General features: G+C 38.4%; 2 protein-coding genes and 1 pseudogene across 12 annotated transcripts; all 3 read left to right on the forward strand.

Annotated features, from left to right (window-relative positions):
- The first annotated feature begins 9179 nt into the window (after positions 1-9179).
- LOC103421509 (probable pectinesterase 48) lies at positions 9180-12179 on the forward strand. 6 transcript variants are annotated; one of them, XR_003773631.2, is made up of 6 exons: positions 9180-9279; positions 9611-9732; positions 9818-9942; positions 11045-11147; positions 11588-11652; positions 12094-12179. XR_003773631.2 is itself a non-coding variant. In XM_029102981.2 (5 exons), exons 1-4 carry the CDS (start codon positions 9265-9267, stop codon positions 11128-11130), a joined length of 348 nt encoding a protein of 115 aa, XP_028958814.1. In that variant the 5' UTR covers positions 9180-9264; the 3' UTR covers positions 11131-11147; positions 11588-11818. The 6 variants fall into 6 exon arrangements, 4 of the variants coding, with proteins under 4 accessions (XP_028958814.1, XP_028958815.1, XP_028958813.1 ...); XR_003773632.2 differs by having other exon boundaries at positions 11045-11140; XM_029102981.2 differs by lacking the exon at positions 12094-12179 and having other exon boundaries at positions 11588-11818.
- Positions 12180-12550: 371 nt separating this feature from the next.
- On the forward strand, positions 12551-17575 carry LOC103435224 (protein ROOT HAIR DEFECTIVE 3 homolog 2-like). 6 transcript variants are annotated; one of them, XM_070821386.1, is made up of 8 exons: positions 12551-12689; positions 12829-12883; positions 13092-13158; positions 14072-14117; positions 14499-14627; positions 15324-15448; positions 17206-17370; positions 17451-17575. In XM_070821386.1, the coding sequence occupies exons 5-8, from the start codon at positions 14561-14563 to the stop codon at positions 17514-17516; spliced, it is 423 nt and encodes a 140-aa protein (XP_070677487.1). In that variant the 5' UTR covers positions 12551-12689; positions 12829-12883; positions 13092-13158; positions 14072-14117; positions 14499-14560; the 3' UTR covers positions 17517-17575. The 6 variants fall into 6 exon arrangements, with proteins under 6 accessions (XP_070677487.1, XP_070677489.1, XP_070677486.1 ...); XM_070821388.1 differs by lacking the exon at positions 14499-14627; XM_070821385.1 differs by lacking the exons at positions 12551-12689; positions 12829-12883; positions 13092-13158; positions 14499-14627 and adding an exon at positions 13275-13311.
- A 407-nt stretch (positions 17576-17982) lies between these two features.
- On the forward strand, positions 17983-22611 carry LOC139187668 (protein ROOT HAIR DEFECTIVE 3 homolog 2-like; annotated as a pseudogene).
- The last annotated feature ends 209 nt before the right edge of the window (positions 22612-22820 follow it).

Below are 22820 nucleotides of genomic sequence, written 5' to 3' on the forward strand. Positions count from 1 at the left end.
CCCAGGATGTTTATGGGCATATCGCACCACCAAAAGACGAGCAACCGGTGAAACTCCTTTCTCTTTGGCGTTTGGTTCGGAGGCAATCATACATCCCAACATCATCGTGCCAAGCATCAACACTCTATTGCCAAACGTTGAGCGGAACAGTAAAGAAATGGCCACAGATTTAGATCTGGCAGAAGAAAGGCGCGAACAAACCATCACCCGCATCGCAGCCTACCAGCAGCAGCTCATTTCCAGCTACAACAAAAGGGCCAAGATCCGGCAGTTCCAACCCGGAGACCTAGTCCTAAGAAAAGCTTTCATCACTGCCCGCAGAGAAGGCTCGAAAAAAATGGACCCCATCTGGGAAGGTCCTTACAAGATCAACAGAGTCGGCGGCAAAGGCAGTTATACTCTTGCTACCATGAATGATAAAGAGATCGAGAAGCAATGGAACGCCTACAATTTGAGGAAATACCATGTGTGACTTCACACTATATCAAGACCCGAAGACTCGAGCATCTCAACGGGCACCACCTCGTAAACCGAGGACTATCCAATCATCATGCAGTTTTTTGCAACCAAGTTATTTGCTCATTTTATTTTTCAATAAAGAATTCAAAAGTAATTTGTAATTTGGCTTTAATATATGTCCACAACTACTTATTTCTTTCTGCACTTCAAAAGAAGATTACACCCCCCAAGGGACCAACTGTGCTCTCCAAGGCGGGAGGATAAACTCAACACTCCGAATATCCAGACGTGGATGAGCTTGGCTGCCCTAGAATAACTAGGTGCATGATGGCTTGCGCCGGGATTCCTAGAAGTAGCCACAATGGTCTGTTTCAAGGCTTAGCTAGTTGAAGGATTATGGGTCTATCAGCTTAATCCACAGGGAACCGGGCCCTAGAGACGGAGGGGGCACATTATGCAGCACACCCAATGGGCGGCTGCCCTGGAAACCTAAAGCTGCTACCGAGTGCACTAAGGTAGCCTACGGATTTCCAGAAGACTGCCTACGGCTTGCCCTTCGAGCAGTAGAACCACGCTAGACTTATGCAACCGCACATTCTTGTGAAAGGTTAAACAAGTTAGCGTGCACACGTGAAGATTTTATCCACTACCGACATGCTACGTAGTCGATAAACTTCACCTCTGCCAAACGCAGAATAACCTACACCAAGTCCTAAAGTGTGGTGATACTTGCTACACAGCCTACGGAATTGGAAAGAGCCAAAGTTGAATAGCTAAGTGGTTACGCGGATTCGTCTGCTTCTGTAAGTAAGGCATCCGGCTGCCAACCCTATGGTTAACAACTTTGCAAAAGTTCTACATTAACACATACGGCTGCATAGGCTATGTGGGTTTGTCTGCTTATAGAAAAGTAGCGTGCCTGCCACTGGCCTATAAGGACTAAAGGTTAAAAAAAAAAAAAAAAAAAAAAAGAACAAGGATGGGAAAAGCAAAAGAGGCAAGTTTATTAAATTTTATAGCAAAATTGATAAACAACAAGCAAATACCGAAGGAGCTCAAGCAAAAGCAACAAAGGAAAGAAAAGGAAATCCTAAAAGCTACCCAGAAGACTACTCTTCAGTAGTTTGGACATCTCCCAACTACTCGGTCGTTACACCTTCAGCAGCCTTGGTGTTTTCAGCAGCGGCATCCTCCGAATCTTTACCCTCGACTGCTCCAGCCTGGGTATCAACTCCTCCAACTATTTCACCGATAGAAGCCTCAAAGGTAAAATCGAGCAAGTCTTCTGGAGAAATAGAGAAGGTCTCGAAGTCTTTACCGGAAAACTCAAAGTCAGATGGCCGCCCATAGAGATGATCTACATAGCCCAGCTTGTAGAAATCGGTTTGGTTCTGAATAAGCGAAGCCTCGAAACCATCTTTCTCACTCTTCAACTGCTCATTCTCCTCAAGCAGGCAAGCACGAACCCGCTGCAACTCTTCAATTTCTTTCTTCAGATTTTCGTTGGTCTTCAAAACACTTTGAAGTTCCGACACTTGAGGCTCAAGCCTGTCAACAACCTTTTTGAAGTGGATCGCTTGGTTGTAAGTAGCAATCAATTCTTCATCCTTTGCATAAGCAGCGGAGCGAAATTCAGATATGGAACGCTCAAGATCTTGAATCTGAGGTATGTAACGCTCGATTTCCTTCTCTGCACTTTCATTCTTTATTTGGATCGCATCAAGCCTAGTCTTCAAATCCATGATCTCCTGGTGAGCGGCCTCAAGCTGCAGAGAAGTGGGGGCAGAAGTATTAGATTCCTTCAAAGCAGCAAGCTCAGATTCCAATTTCTTGATTTTTTCGGCCGAGGAATAAGCTTCGGCAGCCATAGTTTTTGCCATCTCTTTAGCAGCCTTGGTGTCCTCTTGGTCAAGGAACATAGACTCGACTGCCAGAATTGTTGTTTTCTGCATCATGGCTAGCAGAGCAGTCTTCCTATACTCGGGTGTGTGCTTTGCAAAAAGACTCGGACCAACAATCTCTTTGACGCCATCAACAAACTGGGCACATACATCCATGTCTTCAAGAAGATCTGGTTTCAAAAGTGCACAAATCTTAGCAGCCTCCCCAGAAACGGCCTTGGCGGATTCTTCAAGCCTGCCTGAGCGAGCAGCTTCATCCTTATCAGCAGACGAGTTGGTTGCAGCAGTGGAGGAAGCAGTTTTTGGCGCCACTTTAGCAGACAGGGGCACCTTATCACTCTTCATAGTAGCAAGCCTCTTCAAGGGTAAGCCAGGTTTAGTCCCAGACGGATGCTTCGGCACAAACTTCGGTACCAAAGGCACGGAAGAACTTTTACGCTGAGCAATTTTTTCAGCAATCGAGCTAGCAGCCTTCGAAGCAATAGGCGTTACCGGCACAAAAGTAGAAGTTCGTTCTTTCTCGCCCTTAGAGGAAGTCAGGTCAATCACAATCTTAGGAGCAGCCGGAGAATCCCCACGAGCAGTCTTCGTTTTCTTCTCAGCAGGCATCTCTTGAGCAGGCGGGGAATGCTTCTTTTTCCCACCTTCATTGATAGTAGGCTCCATCACAGTGATAGGACGAGCCATCGCGTCTGCCTTGATCTGTTTTATTTCTTCTTCTGGGGGCAGTCCACCTTTTTCCTTACGAAGAGGACTAAGCAGCCAACGCCACTCACGATACTCGGAAGGGATACCCAGAGCGACATGTACTTTTTTCATGTCTGGAGAAACCCTAGGAGTTGAGCCAAATTCCGAATCTACAAAAAAAAACGGAAGACAATCAGAAAATTGAAGAATAATTTGGCACTAAAACAAAGCAGCCGAAAAGACTAGGCAGTCTGCTTACCAGATATGAAAACCGTTGATACACGCAGCTCGGGAGAAGAATCAGATTCCCATTCTCCACTTATCTCCAAAGTCTCTTTGGACCAATCATGATCTCCTTTGCTCGAATTATCAAAAAGCTTATGACGAATTCGTAGTTGTCCAACTCCATCAATACGACCTATGTCAAAGAAATACCAAAATTCGTTGGTGGTTAGTCCCAAGTCAAAGAATTGGTTCAAATTGTGGAACCCCACCATCACTCGGACCGCATTCGGGGAACATTGGGCAGGCGCACATTTCATAGAGCAAAGCACTTCTTGGAAGAAACGCGGCATAGGGAAAGTAAACCCCAACACAAAATAGTAAGGATGGAACTTGATAGCTCTCCGAGTTCCACTGCATGGTTTCCGGCTGCTACCATCCTTAACTCGCCTCACACGCACTCCCGACGGAATGGCATGCCAATACGTTTCAAGAAAATCTCTAAACAAATTGTCGGAGCGAATCTTGAGGTGAGCAGCTTTGAAGTAGCCAATCTTGCTCAAAGACCCGCCTTGACGATACAACGGGGGCACACCATCATCATTCTTGCGGCTCGAGGAGGACATGTTGAAAATTCTACAAAAGTACAAGGAAGATAACAATAATTGAAAGCCGCAGGAACCAGCCAAATTGCCAAGCCCCACGGCTTGGCTAATCATCCATTCACCATCGCCCAGCAAGAAAAACCAAAATAAAAAATCAAGAAGACAAGAAAATCAATTTTTTCTTACCTGGAAGCAACGAAGAGCGATCCTTTACACGGACAAGACGTAAAAGATTGCTAGAGGAGGGGGAACAAATATCCTCTAAGCTTTCTTTTTCTCTTATAAGGATGAATAAGTTTTTCTCTAAAAGTTGATTTAACAATCCACTTAAGGTGGACTTAAATAAGCTTTGGGGAAATTTATTTCCTTTTCCTAGAAGGATTTAATTTCCTATTGAAAGAGAGAATCAACAACAAAATAGGAAGCAGTTCAGAGTTTCCTAAAGCAAGAAAATCTCTACACCTATTGCCCTTTTCTGCAAACAGCTCAACAGGTGTGGGGGCATTTGTGGAGCCAAAAATATTCACCAGGCGACACGTGGACTTTTGAACGAAAGAGGACAAAAATACCCTTGAGGCATACCGGGATTCCTACGCGCAAGTAGTGGGTAATCATCCTCAACCAATTCAAAAATGCTCCAGAAGAGGTAACCAATTCCAAATTATCTTATTTTAGGTAATTATTTCCAAAACTTAATTTCCCTAATATATTATTTAGTTAATTAATTATCTAAATAATATATTCTTCCCATATCTCCTAAAATCATCCCTTAAATATCAATTTGAAACATCCACTCAAACCTAAAAAATGGTATAGGGCCGGCTACCCTATTCAAAGCCTATTCCATCACCTTTTTCTACCTTTTCCACCTTTCCTTCCCTTTTAAATTAACCAATCAATACCATAAATACTAAAACATCTCCTTTCATATTTAATTAGCCAATTAATTGGCTAATTAAACCTAAAATAAACCCTAAAATCCCACCTAGTAGACCGGCCACATTCCCTCTCTTTGCTCCACACCTTTTCAAATTTCTTCCACTATATTAGCCAAATAATGCTAGTCATTCAATTGGGTAACTTCCCATTTATTTCTATTATATTTTATTAGCCAATAAAGTGGCTAATAAAACCACAAAATTCATCCCAAAGCACATGAAAAGGGCCGGCCATTTCTTGAAGATGTGGACCAATTTGGTCCTATAAATAGTCACCCATTTTTACCAAACACTCATTCCAAATCTCTTGCAAAAATTCCAAAACACTCTAAACACTATTTCTCTCTAAAATTCTAACTTTGGCATCGGAGGTTCTTCGGCCAAAGCCCCCCCCATTCATCGTGGGCGCGTGAGGCTTTTGGCCTTAACCTAAGGTGCTAGTTGTTTTGTAGGTGCATAACCGTCCAAGATCGAAGAGGTGAAAATTTGCATCCACACTGTTTTTGATGAAGAACCTGCCCCAATCTCTTTTCCACTTCTCAAAAGTATGGCCTTTGCACTTTCAAAGCCTCCCTTCGGGTTTGGAATGGTAGAACTAGGAAGCCTTCCTTGGTCTCTAATCTGCCTAACAACGTCGGCAATCTGCCCCATTTGTTTCTCTAGTTGGTCCACTCTTTTGTTTTGATTTTCCTGCCCATTAGTCAAAGTGGTTAGTAACTTAACAAGTGTATCATTATCCAAAGCATTACCTGAATTATTTGGGGCAGATTGTGGTTGGACTTGAGGGGGTGCGTATGGGTTGTTGTAGAAGCCCGGGGGTTGTTGCCTAAAGCCTCCTTGTGGTTGGGCTTGTTGTGGCTCTCTTCATTTGAAGTTTGGATGGTCTCTCCACCCCGGATTATACGTGTTGGAGTATAGATCATGTCTTGGCTGATTTTGGCTTTGAAACCCAATGGCATTAGCACTCTCCCATCCACCATTCTCGATGAGTTGAGGACACTTTTGGGAAGCATGTCCTTGGATAGAACATACGCCATACACCATGGGTCCTTAATCTTCATTCCCTCAGCCATCTGTGAAATAATAGAAGTAAGATTAGCTAACTGAGATTGAATATTGGATGCGGAACTTACCTCATGCACTTGTTGCCGTGGGGGTCCTCTTTGGCCTACACCTTCGTATTGTTGAGCGTTCAATGCTCTATTAGCAATCAAGATTTTTGCAGCCATGGGCGTTTTGTCCACCAATGCTCCACCCGCCGAGGCATCGAGCATTTGACGTTCTAGTGGTAGGAGCCCTTCGTAGAAGTATTGCAAAAGCAACTCCTCTTTCATCTGATGCTGTGGACAAGAAGCAACAAGTGATTTAAATCGTTCATAATATGTAGGAAAAGACTCACCTTCATCTTGTTGAATTCCACTTATTTTTTTACGAAGAAGAATGATGCGAGAAGTTGGGAAAAACTTCTCCAGAAGCGCCCTCTTCATACTCTCCCAAGATGTAACTGTACCGGGAGCCAACTCGTATAACCAATCCTTGGCTTTGTCCATTAAAGAGAATGGAAAAGCCTTCATCTTTAAAATACTTCCGTCAACAGTAACCGGAGTCATACTTGAGCACACCACTTCAAATTCTTTCAAATGTTTGTTCGGATCCTCCATGGACAGCCCATGGAACTTTGGAATGTGGTGGAGCAAACTTGACTTTAACTCGAACTCTTCGGTTTTACCTTGAGCAGCCATGGGATATTGGATACACAATGGTGCGGCATTATCCAAACCTGAGACGGCAAGCTCCTTGAGCGTACGGTTGTCCATGGCTATACCTTGCTCTTCTCCACCCACTTGTGTCGTGGCCTTCTCTTCAACCTCAACTTCTTGCTCTTCTAATTCAGGCTCGGGACTAGGAGGATTAGACTCTTGCAATTTCTTTTTCCTTCTCAAAGTCCTCTCAAAATCACCGTCAAAGTCGGAGATATGCTCACGAACAGGTTGTGAGCTACGGGTCATAAACTAGTACCTAAAGAAAACAAAACAAATCAGCAACTTAAACAGAAACTTAAACAAAATACAATAATTCGAAAGAAAACAATCCAAGAGATTAGCAAAGTTGCTAATCCCCGGCAACGGCGCCAAAATTTGATGCGTAAAATAACTAAGCACACAAATTAAACCCTCTTTTTATCAATTGTAGTAAAGTATGTAAGTAGGGATCGTTCTAGGCCGGGGATTAACAGTGATTGCTAAATCACTTGGAAACTGACTTGAAAACGTAAAAACAAAGTTTAAAACACTAAGTAGACTCAAAGAATGCAAAACTATACTTTAAAACACTAAAACAAACCAAAAGACTCAAAACAGCCCCTAAGCACTCAAAACTACCTTAAACACACAATCTGGGCAGTTTTGGGACTCTAACACAAACTTGGACGAATTTTGGTTTTCTAATGAACTAAAACACTTAAAAACATAATCTAAGACAAGTTCTAATTAATATGACTCAAAGAAATAAGATGGGGTTGATTTTGGACGAAAATAATTAAATTAAGACAAGAACAAAGTAAACAAATTCTTAGACAAATTTAAGTGAATCAAAACAGATTGTAAAATGAATTTGAATGAAACTTATGGATGGAAGGCTAGCTAGGAGGTTCTTCTCCACACATGTCACACTTGCATACAAAACGATTTCCAGTTGCTTTTCGATAAGCTATGAATACTCAACGCCCCAAATTAACCGTGAATTGCACTAATTAACCCTCATTTTTTCCACAAGTTATTGGATTGGATGATTGCATACGACAACCCAAAACATTCCCTACAAGTTCCCTACATGAATTGCATAATAGAGATACAAGCAAGAATCATTAAGTTCTATGAAAAACATAAGCATTGACGAGGCACTCGTTACTATGATTTGCATGAAACTTATGCCAAGAATTTACTTAACGTGATTGTGACTAGCAACCTTCACTACTTGTGAATATAAGTTCATAACAATTAGGTGAAACTCCCTTATATTCTAGCGTTAAATTCATGCATGAAAATTAAGCGTGCACTCTCAACCAACATACACAAATCATTTTTTATACGATCGGATAAGTAAATTGAATTCACAACTTATGAATCACAACTGGATGTAATCAAATCATATTGCAAGTATGAACATGGTTTCGAATCACCCCCTAACTAAGAGGGGTTTAGTTCCTCATACTCACAAAGCAAAGATACATAAAATTAGACATTAAAATCAAAGGAAAGAAAACACCTAAAATGCTCCAACTTGGGTAACAAGTGCATCCAAGAATTCTCCTTTGCTTGCTTGCGGCAGATTGTTTTGTGGACGGATTTTTGGGTAATTTTATGATGTAGAATGGATGGGGAATGGTATGGAAAGGTTTAGGGTAAGTGTGGAGGAGTGTTTGAGGGTTGGAGGGTGGTGAAGAACTAGGCAAAGAGGGTGGAAGAAGGTGGAGTGGCTGTTATGTTTTCTAGGCACTAGAATGGTGTTTTTGGGGTGTTTTGCTTCCTAGGGTGTGTATGGACGAATTTTTGTGATAAAATGATGAATATGGGGGATTGTCCTCTGGCCAAGGGGTGTAAACATGTATTTATAGGCCCCAAAAACCTTAGAAAATCAGGTTAGGTTAAGGATGAAATGCATGGCAATTTGTGTGTGTGGTGTGCAATGGTCCAAGGGTGAAAATGAAGTAATGATGCAAAGTGTGAAGGGTAAAATGGAGTGGTGTTGTAACTAGGGAGCATGAATGATTGTGTACATTGCATAGAGATGGAAATGGAGGTGAAATGTGTCAACAAATGGGTCAAAGGTGCAACAACATGTGTTGCACATGGCATTGGATTCCAAATGTGAATGATGGAGCATCAATTGGTGCATGTAATGGATGTAAATGTTGTCGAAAATCTAATGAGTGAAGGGAACAAGAGGTATCAAGCAATTGAGCGTAATAATTAAATGAATTGAAGCATGAAATTAGAAATTATGTAGGGGACAAGAGTGATCAAGCATGGCATGGAATCCAAAGGGAATTCTATGTGGTTTGCATGGCAAGGAATGCAAGTTGGGGTGACATATTTTTGGGTTGTTTTCTTCATCTTTTGGACCATAATTCTTCATATTCTTGGCCTCTTTAGTTCTCAAATTCGTCCATCCACTTGGCCCATGCATTTGCTATCCATTCCAAGCCCGAAACATGCTCCAAAGGCCTCCAAAATGCATCTTCTTGCATACTTTGTACTTAGAGTCTGAAAACACACAAAAATAACTTTGAACACTAAAATAACTAAGGAAATACAACGTAAATGCACAAGAACAAGCTAACTAAGTCGCATAAATATGCTCCTATCAGTGGTTGTTGGGGCAGGTGTGCATGGAAGATGAGAAGACGATCTTCATGTCCCTCGAAACTTCGGGAAGCTCGATGATTCGTCTATGTTTCGCAAACAGGTTTGTTCATTTTCTAAATGTTAATATTTAGTGTATTTACACTCAGGTGTTAAGCCATACGTATATAGATGTATGCATGTTATTTGTTTTCCCCATAATTTTCATATAATTTATGAAGAATGTATACGAACGACAACGATTGAGTGGATTATGCAAGTCTCACCATATAAATTGTAAATTCCACATGATTGTTCTCCTTCCCCCTCTCAAAACATAGTTTGGGTGGATTAATTAAGATATGTGTAGTTAATCTTTTTGTTTGTCTACAAGTCCTGGTTTCGAACTTTTGATGCTTAGTGACTAACAATGTAACATATAATTAATGGGACAGGCAGTGACACATTTGGGCAGGGCTTGGAGAGGCAGACCCCATATGGTGTATACCTACACCAACATGACCAAGGTGGTTAGCCCTGCCGGCTGGAGCGACGATAACCATCCTGAATGTAACAAGTAAGCAGATTATGTCATTTAAAACATGATTAAGCATTTTCATATAATTAGTTTTGAGAGTTAATAATATAATTTGAAATTGCAGCAATGTGGCCTGTGAAGAGTACAAGCGCATGGGTCCAGGTTCAAGAACATATAATGAGAGAAATTTGAGCAAAGAACTGACTAACAAACAAGTCAAGTTTTTCATTAGCCTTGGATATATTCAGGGTATAGTTGCTTCCTCCTCCAAATCCAAAAGTGTAGTTATATATATATGTTACATATATACACTACTAATTTTGTTAGTACTAGGGAAATAGTTGATTTTTCTACGTGCACATATACATGCATACATATATGTTACATATATACACTACTAATTTTGTTAGTACTAGGGAAATAGTTGATTTTTCTAGGTGCACATATACATACATACATACATACATACATACATATATATATATATATATAGATATAGATATGGGTTCGATTAAAAAATTTTGTCGATTGAAAATGATACTTTATGTTATCATTTACTTGGTACATGAAGATGTTTCATTTTGAAAATAAAAGATAGACTATACTTGGAACAAAATTCTTGAGACTGTTGAGGTGCCTTTGGATGCCAACTTGGTTCTTAGAGACTGTTTTGCATTGCTTCTTTCCTTACCACGTTATATGATATGGACATAATTTCTTATTTATCGTTTTGAAGTTTTTCTGGACCCTTGACTTTTTAACGTGCAAGTCATCAAGAGAAAATCAAGAATGTAAGCCATAATTACTGTAAAAAATTCCCCCCTCTATCTAACTCTAACTCTCTCCCCCCTCCTGCAGTTTTGATATGCTTATAACTGAGTAAAATTAGTTAAATTCACCCCTTCATTATTGTAGCTTCAAGTAGTTTGAGCTGTTGCTATTCCAGAAAGGTTGCTGCAAATATTCCTATTTATGTGCCTGTTGGCATTACCGCCTCAGTATGTTGGTTTATTAAACTTGGTCAAGCAGACCTTTTGTCTTAATTGGGATTTAGTTTGGTACTGTCATACTAATTTCCATTGTTTATAATAGTTAACCAACCAAAAGTGCTTTCTTTTGATTATTTTCTAATATGTTTTAGCCGGTTGACAATCCTAAAAGATTTACTTAGGCACGCATCAAATTGTGTATTATTATACATGTACCTAAGATATAATGCTAGGTATATTATTATAGTTGTCTCATATTATATAAAAAAAATTAAAGTACTCTCTTTCTCTGCATGAAAACTATCCATTTCATCATGCATTTTTTAGTTAAGCTACCTATGTTTTTGTAATTGTTTTGACAGAGGAGGAGGAACTGAGGCTAAAGTACCTCCAATTTGTTCAAGAGGACGCTCATGCCGCAGTTTGCTTCACAAACCTTTACTGTTAGCTTCTATACAGTATGTTGTATGTTTCGGGATATCTTTACATCTTAATTTCTACTCTCAGGTTTTTGAAAGTTTGTAATTTTACTTGCTATTGCTACTTGATTATAAAAATGTAAAACAAAATCTGTATGTGATTTATAAATTTGTATTTGATTTTAGATGTTTTTCCAGTGTAAGGCATATGTTGCACATGCATGTAAATGGTACAAATTGTTTTGGTTTTGGACAATAAGCTTTTGAGTTTTACAACCCTTGCAATGGGATTGTGACTCCAACAAATTTAGTGTTGGGGGATAAAGTTTGGTTCTTAATACATAATATAGCAAAGGCCTAGAAACCTTCAAGGAATATGCAAATGTTTTTTGCGCATCTTGGCCTGCAGTTTGTGTGAAGGGGCATTAGTGTGTTATCTGCATTGGTGCATTTGAGGGTGTGATTCTGTTTTTACCTCCTTTTTAGGTTTGAACATCTGTGCTTGACAACTTAGCTGCTCAAACAAGAACAGAACACTTTTGCAGTTTTTGGTAAGTGCTAAAATAGGTGCCTAGCCTGTAGGACATATATTTTGCCGTCTTAATTGCAGGGGCAAAATATGTGTAAACTGCATGTTGCTTCTGTTTCTTCTGTTTCATATGGAAACAGGGCTTCTGCATATTATTGGCTTTGAACATTTGTACTTGGAAAATTAGCTACTTGAACAAGTACTGAACACTTTCTATATTTTTTATTAGTTGCTGAAGCAAAATATGTGTGAACTTCATGTTGCTTTTGTTTCTTATGGAAACAGAACTTTTTTGGCAACGATGTCTTTGTGATCAAGAATGTTCAGTTTCTTCCTACTAATTGTGCAATGTCTTTACATGTTAGCTCAATTGAATGTATATAAAAGCCAAGCTGCTTATCTTATTGACCTCATTTACTCATGTGTCTCTCTGTTCATTCATGATTGTGTTGAATTTATTCAGGTTAAATGTGTCTTAGTCATGCACTTACGCTTGAAACAGTGGTTCCCGCTGCAACGCGTGGGCTTATTTTCTAGTCTATTCTAAAATTGAGGAATGAATTGACTGTAGCTTAGCTACAGTCAATTGTTTGCCATTCGATTTCACGCTATTTACCACAATGCCACATCCAAATGGGCTGGTTGGGAGGGAAATTATCAAAAGTATGAGGGGTACTTTTGTCTCTGAACATATTTCGAAATATTTACGGTTTTACCAGTCTATTATAAAAAGGGCCCTCGATTTTGCATTATTTACATTTCAGCCATGGAGGGATTTCGGGGAGAGAGGCGTGAGATGGCAGAGGGAGGGGAAAGGAGAAATAGGAGCGAGGCTGCCAAAAAGTGGGGTTAGGGTGGATTTTTCATCCTCAAATCAAGGGTTGGTGTCGGTGATGGAAAGATTGAGAGGGATGGGAGAGACCCATTTGGCCTTCATTTTCCCCTTTCTCTCTCTCTTCTCTTTCTCTCTCGGTCTCTCCTCCACCATACTCAATCCTCTGCTTCTCCTGTGATTCATGGTTGGGTGATTTGTAAAAATGCTTCATGTACAAATTTGAGGTGGGATCTGGGTTTTCTCTGCATTGCTTAAATTTTGCAATTTTTTTTTTCTGGATTTCAATTAAGAAATTAATAAATTTAGTTGTAATTTAAAGTTTTGATTTTTTTTTTCAATTTTATTATTTCCTATGCAAAACAGCTTTGATCTTCCACAGGACTACTTTCCGCTGCTTCCGAAAGATTTCTGTCTAGATGTGAGTAGGTTTTTTTCAATCTGTGTGAATTATCCATTTTTTTTTTTTTTTTTTTTGTTAAAATCCATTTGTTGAATTTGATAAAGAATGTGACTTTGAGATGACAGAAATAGAGAGAGAGATTTTTTCTCTGACTTCTTTCTTATCTATTAATATCGATTTTTTGCCGTTTCTAAATGACTCTCATCTGTTTTTTTTTTTTTTGCAGTTTTCTGTGGAGGTTTAGTTGAACATGGGGAAATTAAGAGTTGTTGCTCACAGAAAAACTGTGCGAAGTGAGATTATGTTTTTTTTTTTCCCGTTTTGTTATGAATTTTCTTCACTTTTTGCGATTTGATCGAAGATCTCTATATGAACCATCGATTTTGAATTTGTGTTTAATTCTCTGTAGACCTGTTGGTTTCATGTCCAAGAAATTCCTTTTTTGGGTATGTTCATTGTCCAAGTACTTGATAGGTTTCTGTATCTTTGAGAGCTGGTTCATGAGTTTCTCTGTCTTGATTATACTTATCATCAGTGTAAGTGAAAACAAATATAAAGTTGTACTGTGAACTTGACTTTTTTACTGGATTTACTTGATTTGGGTTTACTTAGTTTAATTTAATTTTTAATGGGTTATTTTCTTCAAAGTTGATTTTTTAAATCCGAATGCAAGATGCAAATACATCTGTCCGAATTTGGTATTAGACTGATTTATTTATTTTTTTATTGGGTGCAGAAACCGTGGGAAACAAGTGTACTTGGATATGGATTTTTGACCTTGGCTATTTAATTGACTTGGATTAGTGTCAATTAATCCAATTATTTGTCTTGATTTTCTATTTGGATTTTTTTTTATGAAAATTAAGTATAGGGTTTTGACATATAGGTGGATTTTCATTATTCTTTTCAATTCGTTTTGTCAAAATTGAAATGGAATTTGTTGGCTTGATTTTGTATGAGGTTGCGAAATGGTTCTGTTTTTAGGGTTTTCTCTCCGTCCCACTCCCTCTCCCTCTCTGTTTCTCTTCTTCAATCAGTCTGACGTAGTTTTGCAATTTAGGGTTCAGTGCATTTCAATCTTTTTTACTATAATATACATACATATTAATGTCTAAATTTGTTCAATTTTTCTATACACATGGCTGGGTTAATTTGATTCTTGATAGGATTGGATATTATATTACAATTGTGGGTTCTGTTTTTTAGGGCTGGATGAAAAGAAACACCCATCAGAGCTTCCAACAGCTCGAAGGTCAGTGATTTATTCCTTCTCCTCTCTTATTCTGTTTCTGCTATTTCAATTTGTAGGATTTAATTTAGGGTTTTAAGTTGGAAAATTTAATTAAACATTTTAAGTTGCAGAGCTTAGTGTGTTGTTAATTTTGATTGCTGAGAGTGGGTTTTGCTTAAGCTTTCGAGTTCTTAGTTTATATCAAGACATTTGATATAGTTTCATTTATTTTGTGAAAATAAATACTTTTATGTGAAGATATTTCTTTGGAGTTCAATAAATTGATTGCTCCTTTGGTTGTAAATTTGACATTAGTAAATTCTGGACTTTAATTTCAATGATTACCCAGTATTAATTGGCTATTCATTAGCATTTGTTTTCTGGAATTTGGACTCTGAACAGTTCAAAGGTTTTGGGAAACTAGCCCTTTTTAATCAGGCCAATTGGGTCCTCCTGGCAATACAATGTCGAAAAATTTTAAGTACGAGTCCGATAGTTTTGGCAAGATGCAAATGGGTTGTGATTGGGAAGGTAACATCATCCTTATATATATATATATATATATATATATATATATATATATTTTTATTTTTTTTTGAAGCAATTTACTTTTTTGCATTTTTAAGTTTTATGTGTCCAAGAGTTTTCAAATGTTAATAAGTACTAGGCCTGTAAATGGGTCGGGTTTATCGGGTTTGGGTCGGGTTCAATCCGACCCGTTAAGCTAACGGGTCATCATTTTCACCCCTTAACAATTATTATTATTATTTTTTTTGCATAGAGTTTATTTTTTGTTGTTAAGACTTTACTAAAATTACTAAAACATCATCAACTAACGGATGCTAACGGGTACTAACAGGTGCTAACAAGTCTAGCGGGTTGACCCAAAGTGACCCGTTATTTAACGGGTTCACCCGTTAGCAACCCGACCCGTTAAGCATCCATCCAAATACTAATATTAATGGGTCGGGTCGAGTCGGGTTAACGGGTCAGGTCCAAAATGCCAAGTCTAATAAGGACCTCGAAAAGGTTAATCAGTAGTGCTGTAGTGGTACAAAATGTAAACATGAATTTGAGTGATTAATATAAACTCTGTATGTTTTCATTTTGAATGTTGAAGTTGAAAATTGCTTTGGTTAGGATTCTAATGATTAGAAAATAACTTTGACTAAATTCCTTTTTCGTTGTTTTCATATGCTGCTTCTGTGGTGGGTTTCGAAATTTCAGTTGTTGATGTGAAATTCACTTCTCAAGATAGTTGCGATAGTGCCTATTTTTCTCTCAAAGTTGTTTCAGCTGAGTTGCCAGAATCAGTGATTGAAGCTCTCCATGACGAGTCAGACATCGGCCTGGTACACTACTCACTCTTTCCTGCTTTTAATTTTGATTGTTTATGAACTGTGTGCTTTTTATTTGCAATTTGTTGCTTAATTTTATTTTGATAATTTATGAATTTTGTTTTATTTTTTGTTGGATAGCTTTTAGGGTTATTGCCCACAAATTCTCTTTAGGCCAAACAATAAAGTTAGAAGAGCTACGAATTCCTTTGGTCTGGTTCCCCTCTATTGAGTGCAAACATGCTCCTAATATACTTGAATTGATTCTATGTTAGTATTTTTTTTTGGGATTGTTTGTGGTTTTGTGAGCGTTACTTAGGTAAAACATGCGTTGTTTAAATTGCTACATTTAGCGATTGTATTTGCTACAACAATTTCAGTTAATTTTTGTGTGGATATTATTCATGTAGGTTGTCGATTATAGTCTGAAAACCCGCAGCAAAGCGCAGGCATTCCTGCTAGTAAGGAACTAAAATACACTTGAAAGAAAGTATGAGGTTTGAATTTGGGATGTATTGAAATGAAAGAAAGACCTATATACTAGGGCAATCCACCAATTGGGAAGGGATTAAAATTGTATATGGTATTGAAATATTCATTTTCATAGTTCTTTACAGACAAGTACAAAATGTCCTTCACACCAAACATTATGCACATATTGAATATGGAAGTGAAAAAATAGCCTAAATTAGTGTCCTCTATAGATGTACAATATTTGTTAAAAAATAGTGGGCCCCACCCAAACCCTTCTTCCCCGTGCAACCTTCTTCCTCCTGCACAATACTCTCCTGCAGCGTTCCTCCCTCCTTCGCCACGCACCAACAATTAAATAAAGCAACATCTCCCCAAACCAACCGAAAACCCATCACTCTGTGCCGCCAAATCTAAATCCAATCCAAATCTCTCTGTCGCCGACTCCATCCCCAAAACTTTTGGTGCCTGTTTTCGCTGGAAACCATGGCTCACCTGGCGAGCCACATCCAAAACTACGAGGTCCGATTCCTCCCCGAGTTCTTTGACTCTCGCTCAAATTGGACGGATTTTCGAGTGGAACTGTTCGCCATGGCCTGCAGCAACGCCGCGGCCGAGTTGCTTGGGGAGGCTCTATGGGTTTGTACTGTTTCTAGTTCTCACTTTATTTTGTATGTCTTGATCTCGCTTATGCATCATAGGTATGACATGGAGACCATCTACTTTGATGAAGTTGTAGGGAACTCAAAACGACAACTGTTGGAGTCAAAAGCATTGGATGTAGGTCTACTCTCTTTTGTCTCTCTAATTTAACAGAGGGTTTAGTTAAGTTTTCAGTTTCTTAGACAATTTTTGAAACATAAGGAAGTCGGGATTAGTAGTGGTTTTAGTTAGGTTGTCAGTTTCATATACCGCGTTACTGTTGGCCTCAATCTCAGAATGAACACCATGATAATGTAGTGGTTTGGCAACATACTTTATCCTTCAAGTATCGCTATCAAAGAATTATGCTTAAATTAACAGCTAAACATCATTACTGGAGCATGACTCCATCTAATTACATTACCAGAAGCTTAAATTCACTAATCTCACACTGAGAAACTGGGAGGACAAATAGAGCTTGCTTGTTATGTAATACACGAAAAGTAACATAGACTTATAGTTCAGATTGTCTTCAAAGTTCAAAATGAAATTGGTTAAAGGGTCTGTTGGACTTGGTGTGGTCAACTTTGTAAATTCATAGCTGCTACTAATGCGAATTATTATTTTGTTTAAATCTTGCTTTCCTCTGAATTTTCCAGTTTGTTTACCCTGCGTACTCGGCCATGCTCGGACACCTGCGATCTAAAGCCCTTGAAGATTTTCAAGTTAGGCTGGAGCAGTCATTGAACAAAGGAGAAGGATTCGCTTCATCTGTCATACTTGTGCTCAGTCTTCTATGCTTGAGTTTGAGAAAGGATGTGCAGGTAATAGATTTGTTTAGCTAATTAACATGTTTGTCAACCAAAATATTTCTTTCATTACTTTAACATGTTTCTCCTTTCAGATGCTGCCATACAACAAGCTAATTGGGATGCTTCAAAAGTCCGGGAAAAGCTTCGACGTGATATAGATGCACATGCATCATCGGTTCGTAGTGCAAAACTGGCAGAATTGAATTCCAACTATGAGGTAGTGCTCTGATAATGTATCAAAGTCGTGGTTATTCTAAGACTATTCTTATGACATTACGCTCATAATCAGTTGTTATTCAAATTTCTTAATGCAAATACCCTTTATTTTTCAGAAAAAACTTTCTTCAATACCAAAACTACTTAATCGTGAGACTGAAGTTGCAGCATCAGAGTTCTCAACTGCAGTTGCCAATTTTGAGTTGGACAACGAAACGGTTGCCAAAATGAAGCAACATTTGAAGGATTATGCGAGAAATGTGGTGGAGACAAAAGCAAGAGAAGAGGCTGGGAAAATTATGATCCACATGAAGGATCGGTAGGAACTTGTTAAAATTCTTCTCTTCTTTTTTACGTTGTTATTTTGGTTGCTGATCACTTCTGTTGTCAGGTTTGCCAGAGTCTTCAATTATGACAGCGATTCAATGCCTAGGGTTTGGACTGGGAACGAAGACATTAGAAGTATTACCAAGGATGCACGAACTGATTCACTGGGAACTTTTGTGGAAGTACATTTATCCATCTTTCTGACTTAAACAGATGTTTTAGTTGTTTGATCATCTCTTTCTTGCAGTCTCTGAAGCTTTTGTCGACCATGGCTGCCTTTCGTTTGGATGAGAAGCCAGGTAATATTGAAAATGTCCTTGTTTCTTCTCTGGTGGACGGGACTGTTACTGTTTCATCTTCACAAAATAGGAAACTAGGACCTTCTACTGATCCTCTTGCCTCAAGCTCTTGGGAAGAGGTACCATTAATCTATGGGTTTGGTTTTTAATGTAAAATTTTTCTATGATGAAACTCCTTTCTTATTAAGGTTAACTCTGAACTAGGTTTCTTCAAAGGATACCTTAATTACCCCAGTACAGTGCAAGTCATTGTGGAGGCTGAGATGGACGCATCACAACAGAGAAAGAAAGAGAGATGGCTTTTTCCATTCTATTTCTCCAGGAGGGCTTGCTGGCAATAGAAGGGGTGTTGTCCCTGCGTCAGGATTTTCCTTTAGTGCACAACAGATTTGGAAAGTAATCAAAGAGAACAAGGACTTGGATCTTCCCGCTCACAAGGTTTGTTAGTTTATTTTCTTCCCATTGATAATTTGTGGTCTTCACTTCTCATATGCATATAATATATACACATACTGTAATTTAATTAGGTTATGGTTGCTACTGTTCGGTGTGAAGAGATTGCCAACCACAAATTCAAACAGTTGGTCCACAATGAGGTATGTGGTCATTTATCTCCATTTTTGAGATGCTTATACTTCTAGCATATTCAAGAAAGTTTTATTCGTCATTACTTGGGTGAACACGATTTAGGGTTGGTTGGCACTGCAAGAAGCTGTTGAAACTGGTCCCGTACAAGGCTTTGGTAAAAGGCTCAGTTCCATTCTAGCCACCTATCTTTCCTAGTAAGTTTGACTCTGGTTTAATTATGTTTTTATTCAATCATATAACTTGAACGCATTTTTCACATGTAACACTGTCCACCATGTTTTTTTTGGGTTTTAATTTTGCCACTAAAACTAAATGTTTGTATGTATTCGTACCTGTTGTGTGTTTTCTATTCGTTGGAAGGTTTATTGTTAGTGTTCTATGGGCTTGTACTGTTTCTAGTTCTGACTTTATTTTGTATGTCTTGATCTCACTTATGCATCATAGGTATGACATGGAGGCCATCTACTTTCATGAAGGTGTAAGGAACTCAAAACGACAACTGTTGGAGTCAAAAGCATTGAATGTATGTCTACTCTCTGTGTCTCTAATTTAACAGAGGGTATAGTTAAGTGTTCAGTTTCTTAGACAATTTTTGCAACATAACGAAGTCGTGATTAGTAGTGGTTTTAGTTAGGTTGTCAGTTTCATAGACCACGTTACTGTTGGCCTCAATCTCAGAATGAACACCATGATAATGAAGTGGTTTGGCAACATAAACTTTATCCTTCAAGTATCGCTATCAAAGAATTATGCTTAAATCAACAGCTAAACATCATTACTGGAGCATGACTCCATCGAATTACATTACCAGAGGCTTAAAGTCCCTATTCTCACACTGAGAAACTGAGAGGACAAATAGAGCTTGCTTGTTATGTAATACACGAAAAGTAACATAGCCTTATACTTCAGATTGTCTTCAAAGTTCAAAATAAAACTGGTTAAAGGGTCTGTTCGACTTGGTGTGGTCAACTTTGTAAATTCGTAGCTGCCACTAATGCGAATTATTATTTTTGTTTAAATCTTGCTTTCCTCTGAATTTTCCAGTTTGTTTACCCTGCGTACTTGGCCATGCTTGGGCACCTACGTTCTAAAGCCCTTGAAGATTTTCAAGTGAGGCTGGAGCAGTCGTTGAACAAAGGAGAAGGATTCGCTTCATCTGTTCGTACCTGTGTTCAGTCTTCTATGCTTGAGTTTGAGAAAGGATGTGCCGGTAATAGATTTGTTTAGCTAATTAACATGTTTGTCAACCAAAATATTTCTTTCATTACTTTAGCATGTTTCTCCCTTCAGATGCTGCCATACAACAAGCTAATTGGGATGCTTCAAAAGTCCGGGAAAAGCTTCGACGTGATATAGATGCACATGCATCATTGGTTCGTAGTGCAAAACTGGCAGAATTGAATTCCAACTATGAGGTAGTGCTCTGATAATGTATCAAAGTCTCGGTTATTCTAGGAGTATACTTATAACGTTACGCTCATAGTTATTCAAATTTCTTAATGCAAATACCCTTTGTTTTTCAGAAAAAACTTTCTTCGTCTTTAAGCGGTCCTGTAGAGGCTCTACTGGAAACTGGTGCAAAAGACACCTCGGCTTCAATACGAAAACTACTTAATCGTGGGACCAAAGTTGCAGTATCGGAGTTCTCAACTGCAGTTGCCAATTTTGAGTTGGACAATGAAACGGTTGTCAAAATGAAGCAGCATTTGAAGGATTATGCGAGAAATGTGGTGGAGACAAAAGCAAGAGAAGTGGCTGGGAAAATTATGATCCACATGAAGGATCGGTAGGAACTTGTTAAAAATCTTCTTTTCTTTTTCACCTTGTTATTTTGGTTGCTGATCACTTCTGTTGTCATTTCTCAGGTATGCCGCAGTCTTCAATTATGACAGCGATTCAATGCCTAGGGTTTGGACTGGGAACGAAGACATTACAAGTATTGCCAAGGATGCACAAACTGCGGTAATCATTGGGAACTTTTTTGGAAGTACATGTTATCTATCTTTGTGACTTAAAGTGATGTTTTAGTTGTTTGATCATCTCTTTATTGCAGTCTCTGAAGCTTTTGTCGACCATGGCTGCCATTCGCTAGGATGAGAAGCCAGATAATATTGAAAATGTCCTAGTTTCTTCTCTGGTGGACGGGACTGTTACTGTTTCATCTTCACAAAATAGGAAACTAGGACCTTCTATAGATCCTCTTGCCTCAAGCTCTTGGGAAGAGGTACCATTAATTTATGGGTTTGGTTTTTATGTAAAATTTTTCTATGATGAAACTCCCTTCTTATTAAGGTTAACTCTAAACTAGGTTTCTTCAAAGGATACCTTAATTACCCCAGTACAGTGCAAGTCATTGTGGGGGCAGTTCAAAGCAGAGACCGAATATAGCGTCACTCAAGCTATTTCGGCACAGGTATACTTAAGTTTAACTTCAGTAGTCTAATTGTTTTTATATCGTTCAATCAGAGTTGCATCCCAAATAAATGGATTTTGTTTTTTATAAAATGTTCTTTAAAGATTTGGATTATGAAAATATGAATATTGGAACATGTTCCTGCTAAAGTAATGAACAACTGGTAGGAGGAACATGGAAATAGGACGCATGCATTGTTCTCGGATGACATTTTGGGCGGGAGTTCTTATGTAAATTGGATTTAGTTTAGTAGTGAAACCAAACATATGGAAACACTTCATATTGAAAATCGCGCTGATTCTTGACTTGGGAACGGTTTAGTCAGATAGGACCGACTTATAATCAAGTTCAGTGTATTCTTGTTTTTTCTACAAAGAAAAATCCTAGCATCCTAATACTATTTTTGTAACGAGCTCCCTATCTTTATGCTTATAGCTCTGCTCGATCATGATGTTGTTTGCTTTTGTACTTTCAGGAGGCTTACAAGCGGAGTAACAACTGGTTACCTCCTCCATGGGCTATAATGGTGATGATCGTTCTTGGTTTTAACGAATTTATGATGCTTTTAAAGTAATTACTTTCGTTCTTTTTTGTTTCCTTTTGCGAGTTTTAGATTTTGGACATTTTAAAGTGTCCAGACCCTAATGTCTTGCACATCTGTTAATCACTGTGCCTTTTTTCTTCAAATGAAACAGGAACCCTCTCTACCTCATGGTTCTATTTGTTGCATTTTTACTTTCAAAGGCCTTATGGGTACAGATGGACATTACGGGACAGTTCCAGCATGGCGCTGTAAGTATAAAACTGAGTTTTTTTTTGTCTCCCTTAGTAGAGTGTAAAATTGGGATTGAACGTGGAATACAACAGCTGGCCTTTTTGGTTACATTCTCTCATCAAATTGTAATTTTCTTGATTGAAGCAGTTTCTAATTCTAGTTTCCGTTATTTGTTTTTACCAGCTGTCCGGAATACTGTCTATCTCATCAAGGTTTCTTCCAACCGTCATGAATCTTCTAAGAAAACTCGCAGAAGAAGCTCAAGGGGAATCAAACACCGGAAGCACAAAGGCGGCCAGTTTCTCTTTCTTCTCAGAGTTATAGAAATGAAACACCTCAGCCAAATCCAGTAACAAGCTCATTCCCGGAGTCCTCAGTGTCATCCAATATCTCGTCATCAGATACCGGCATGGAATGCTCAGTGCCTGGTTTTACAAATTATAGGAATTAGATTGTAAAATCTGCGCATTCTAACATAGCCTCTCTTTCTTGACAACTTTTTCTTCATATTAGTATTGTCAGTAAAACAAAATGAAAAAATTGTGTGGAGCTCAGCTTGCCATTGGACTTTACTGAGTGATGCTACAATCCGTTTGTTATCATTCTTCTATTTTAAATATAATACTATTTTTTCATTTTTCTGTTTTAATTTTTTATAATTATCTTTTCTACTAATTAAGGGTAAATTAATTAGGATCATCTACTACTGATTCATATGCACAATGACAATCATACCAGACCGGTAAAACGAGCCCCAGAAAATATAAATTTAATTAGAGCTATGCATGGTCTTGAAAATCATGTAGTAGTATATTACACAGGAAAATTAGAAAAAAAATGAAAT

This window comes from Malus domestica, chromosome 05 (assembly GCF_042453785.1).
Source record: "Malus domestica chromosome 05, GDT2T_hap1".
In the NCBI taxonomy this organism is placed as follows: Eukaryota; Viridiplantae; Streptophyta; class Magnoliopsida; order Rosales; family Rosaceae; genus Malus; species Malus domestica.

Excerpts from the sequence above, each read along its gene's own strand:
- LOC103421509 (XM_029102981.2), top strand. Across the intron at positions 9,733-9,817 it reads AACCATCCTGAATGTAACAA|CAATGTGGCCTGTGAAGAGT; the intron begins GTAAGCAGATTA and ends TTGAAATTGCAG. Across the intron at positions 9,943-11,044 it reads TAGCCTTGGATATATTCAGG|AGGAGGAGGAACTGAGGCTA; the intron begins GTATAGTTGCTT and ends TTGTTTTGACAG.
- LOC103435224 (XM_070821384.1), top strand. The coding sequence starts at position 16,391 with ATGGCTCACCTGGCGAGCCACATCCAAAACTACGAGGTCCGATTCCTC. Across the intron at positions 16,685-17,205 it reads TGGAGTCAAAAGCATTGGAT|TTTGTTTACCCTGCGTACTC; the intron begins GTAGGTCTACTC and ends TGAATTTTCCAG. Across the intron at positions 17,371-17,450 it reads GTTTGAGAAAGGATGTGCAG|ATGCTGCCATACAACAAGCT; the intron begins GTAATAGATTTG and ends TTCTCCTTTCAG.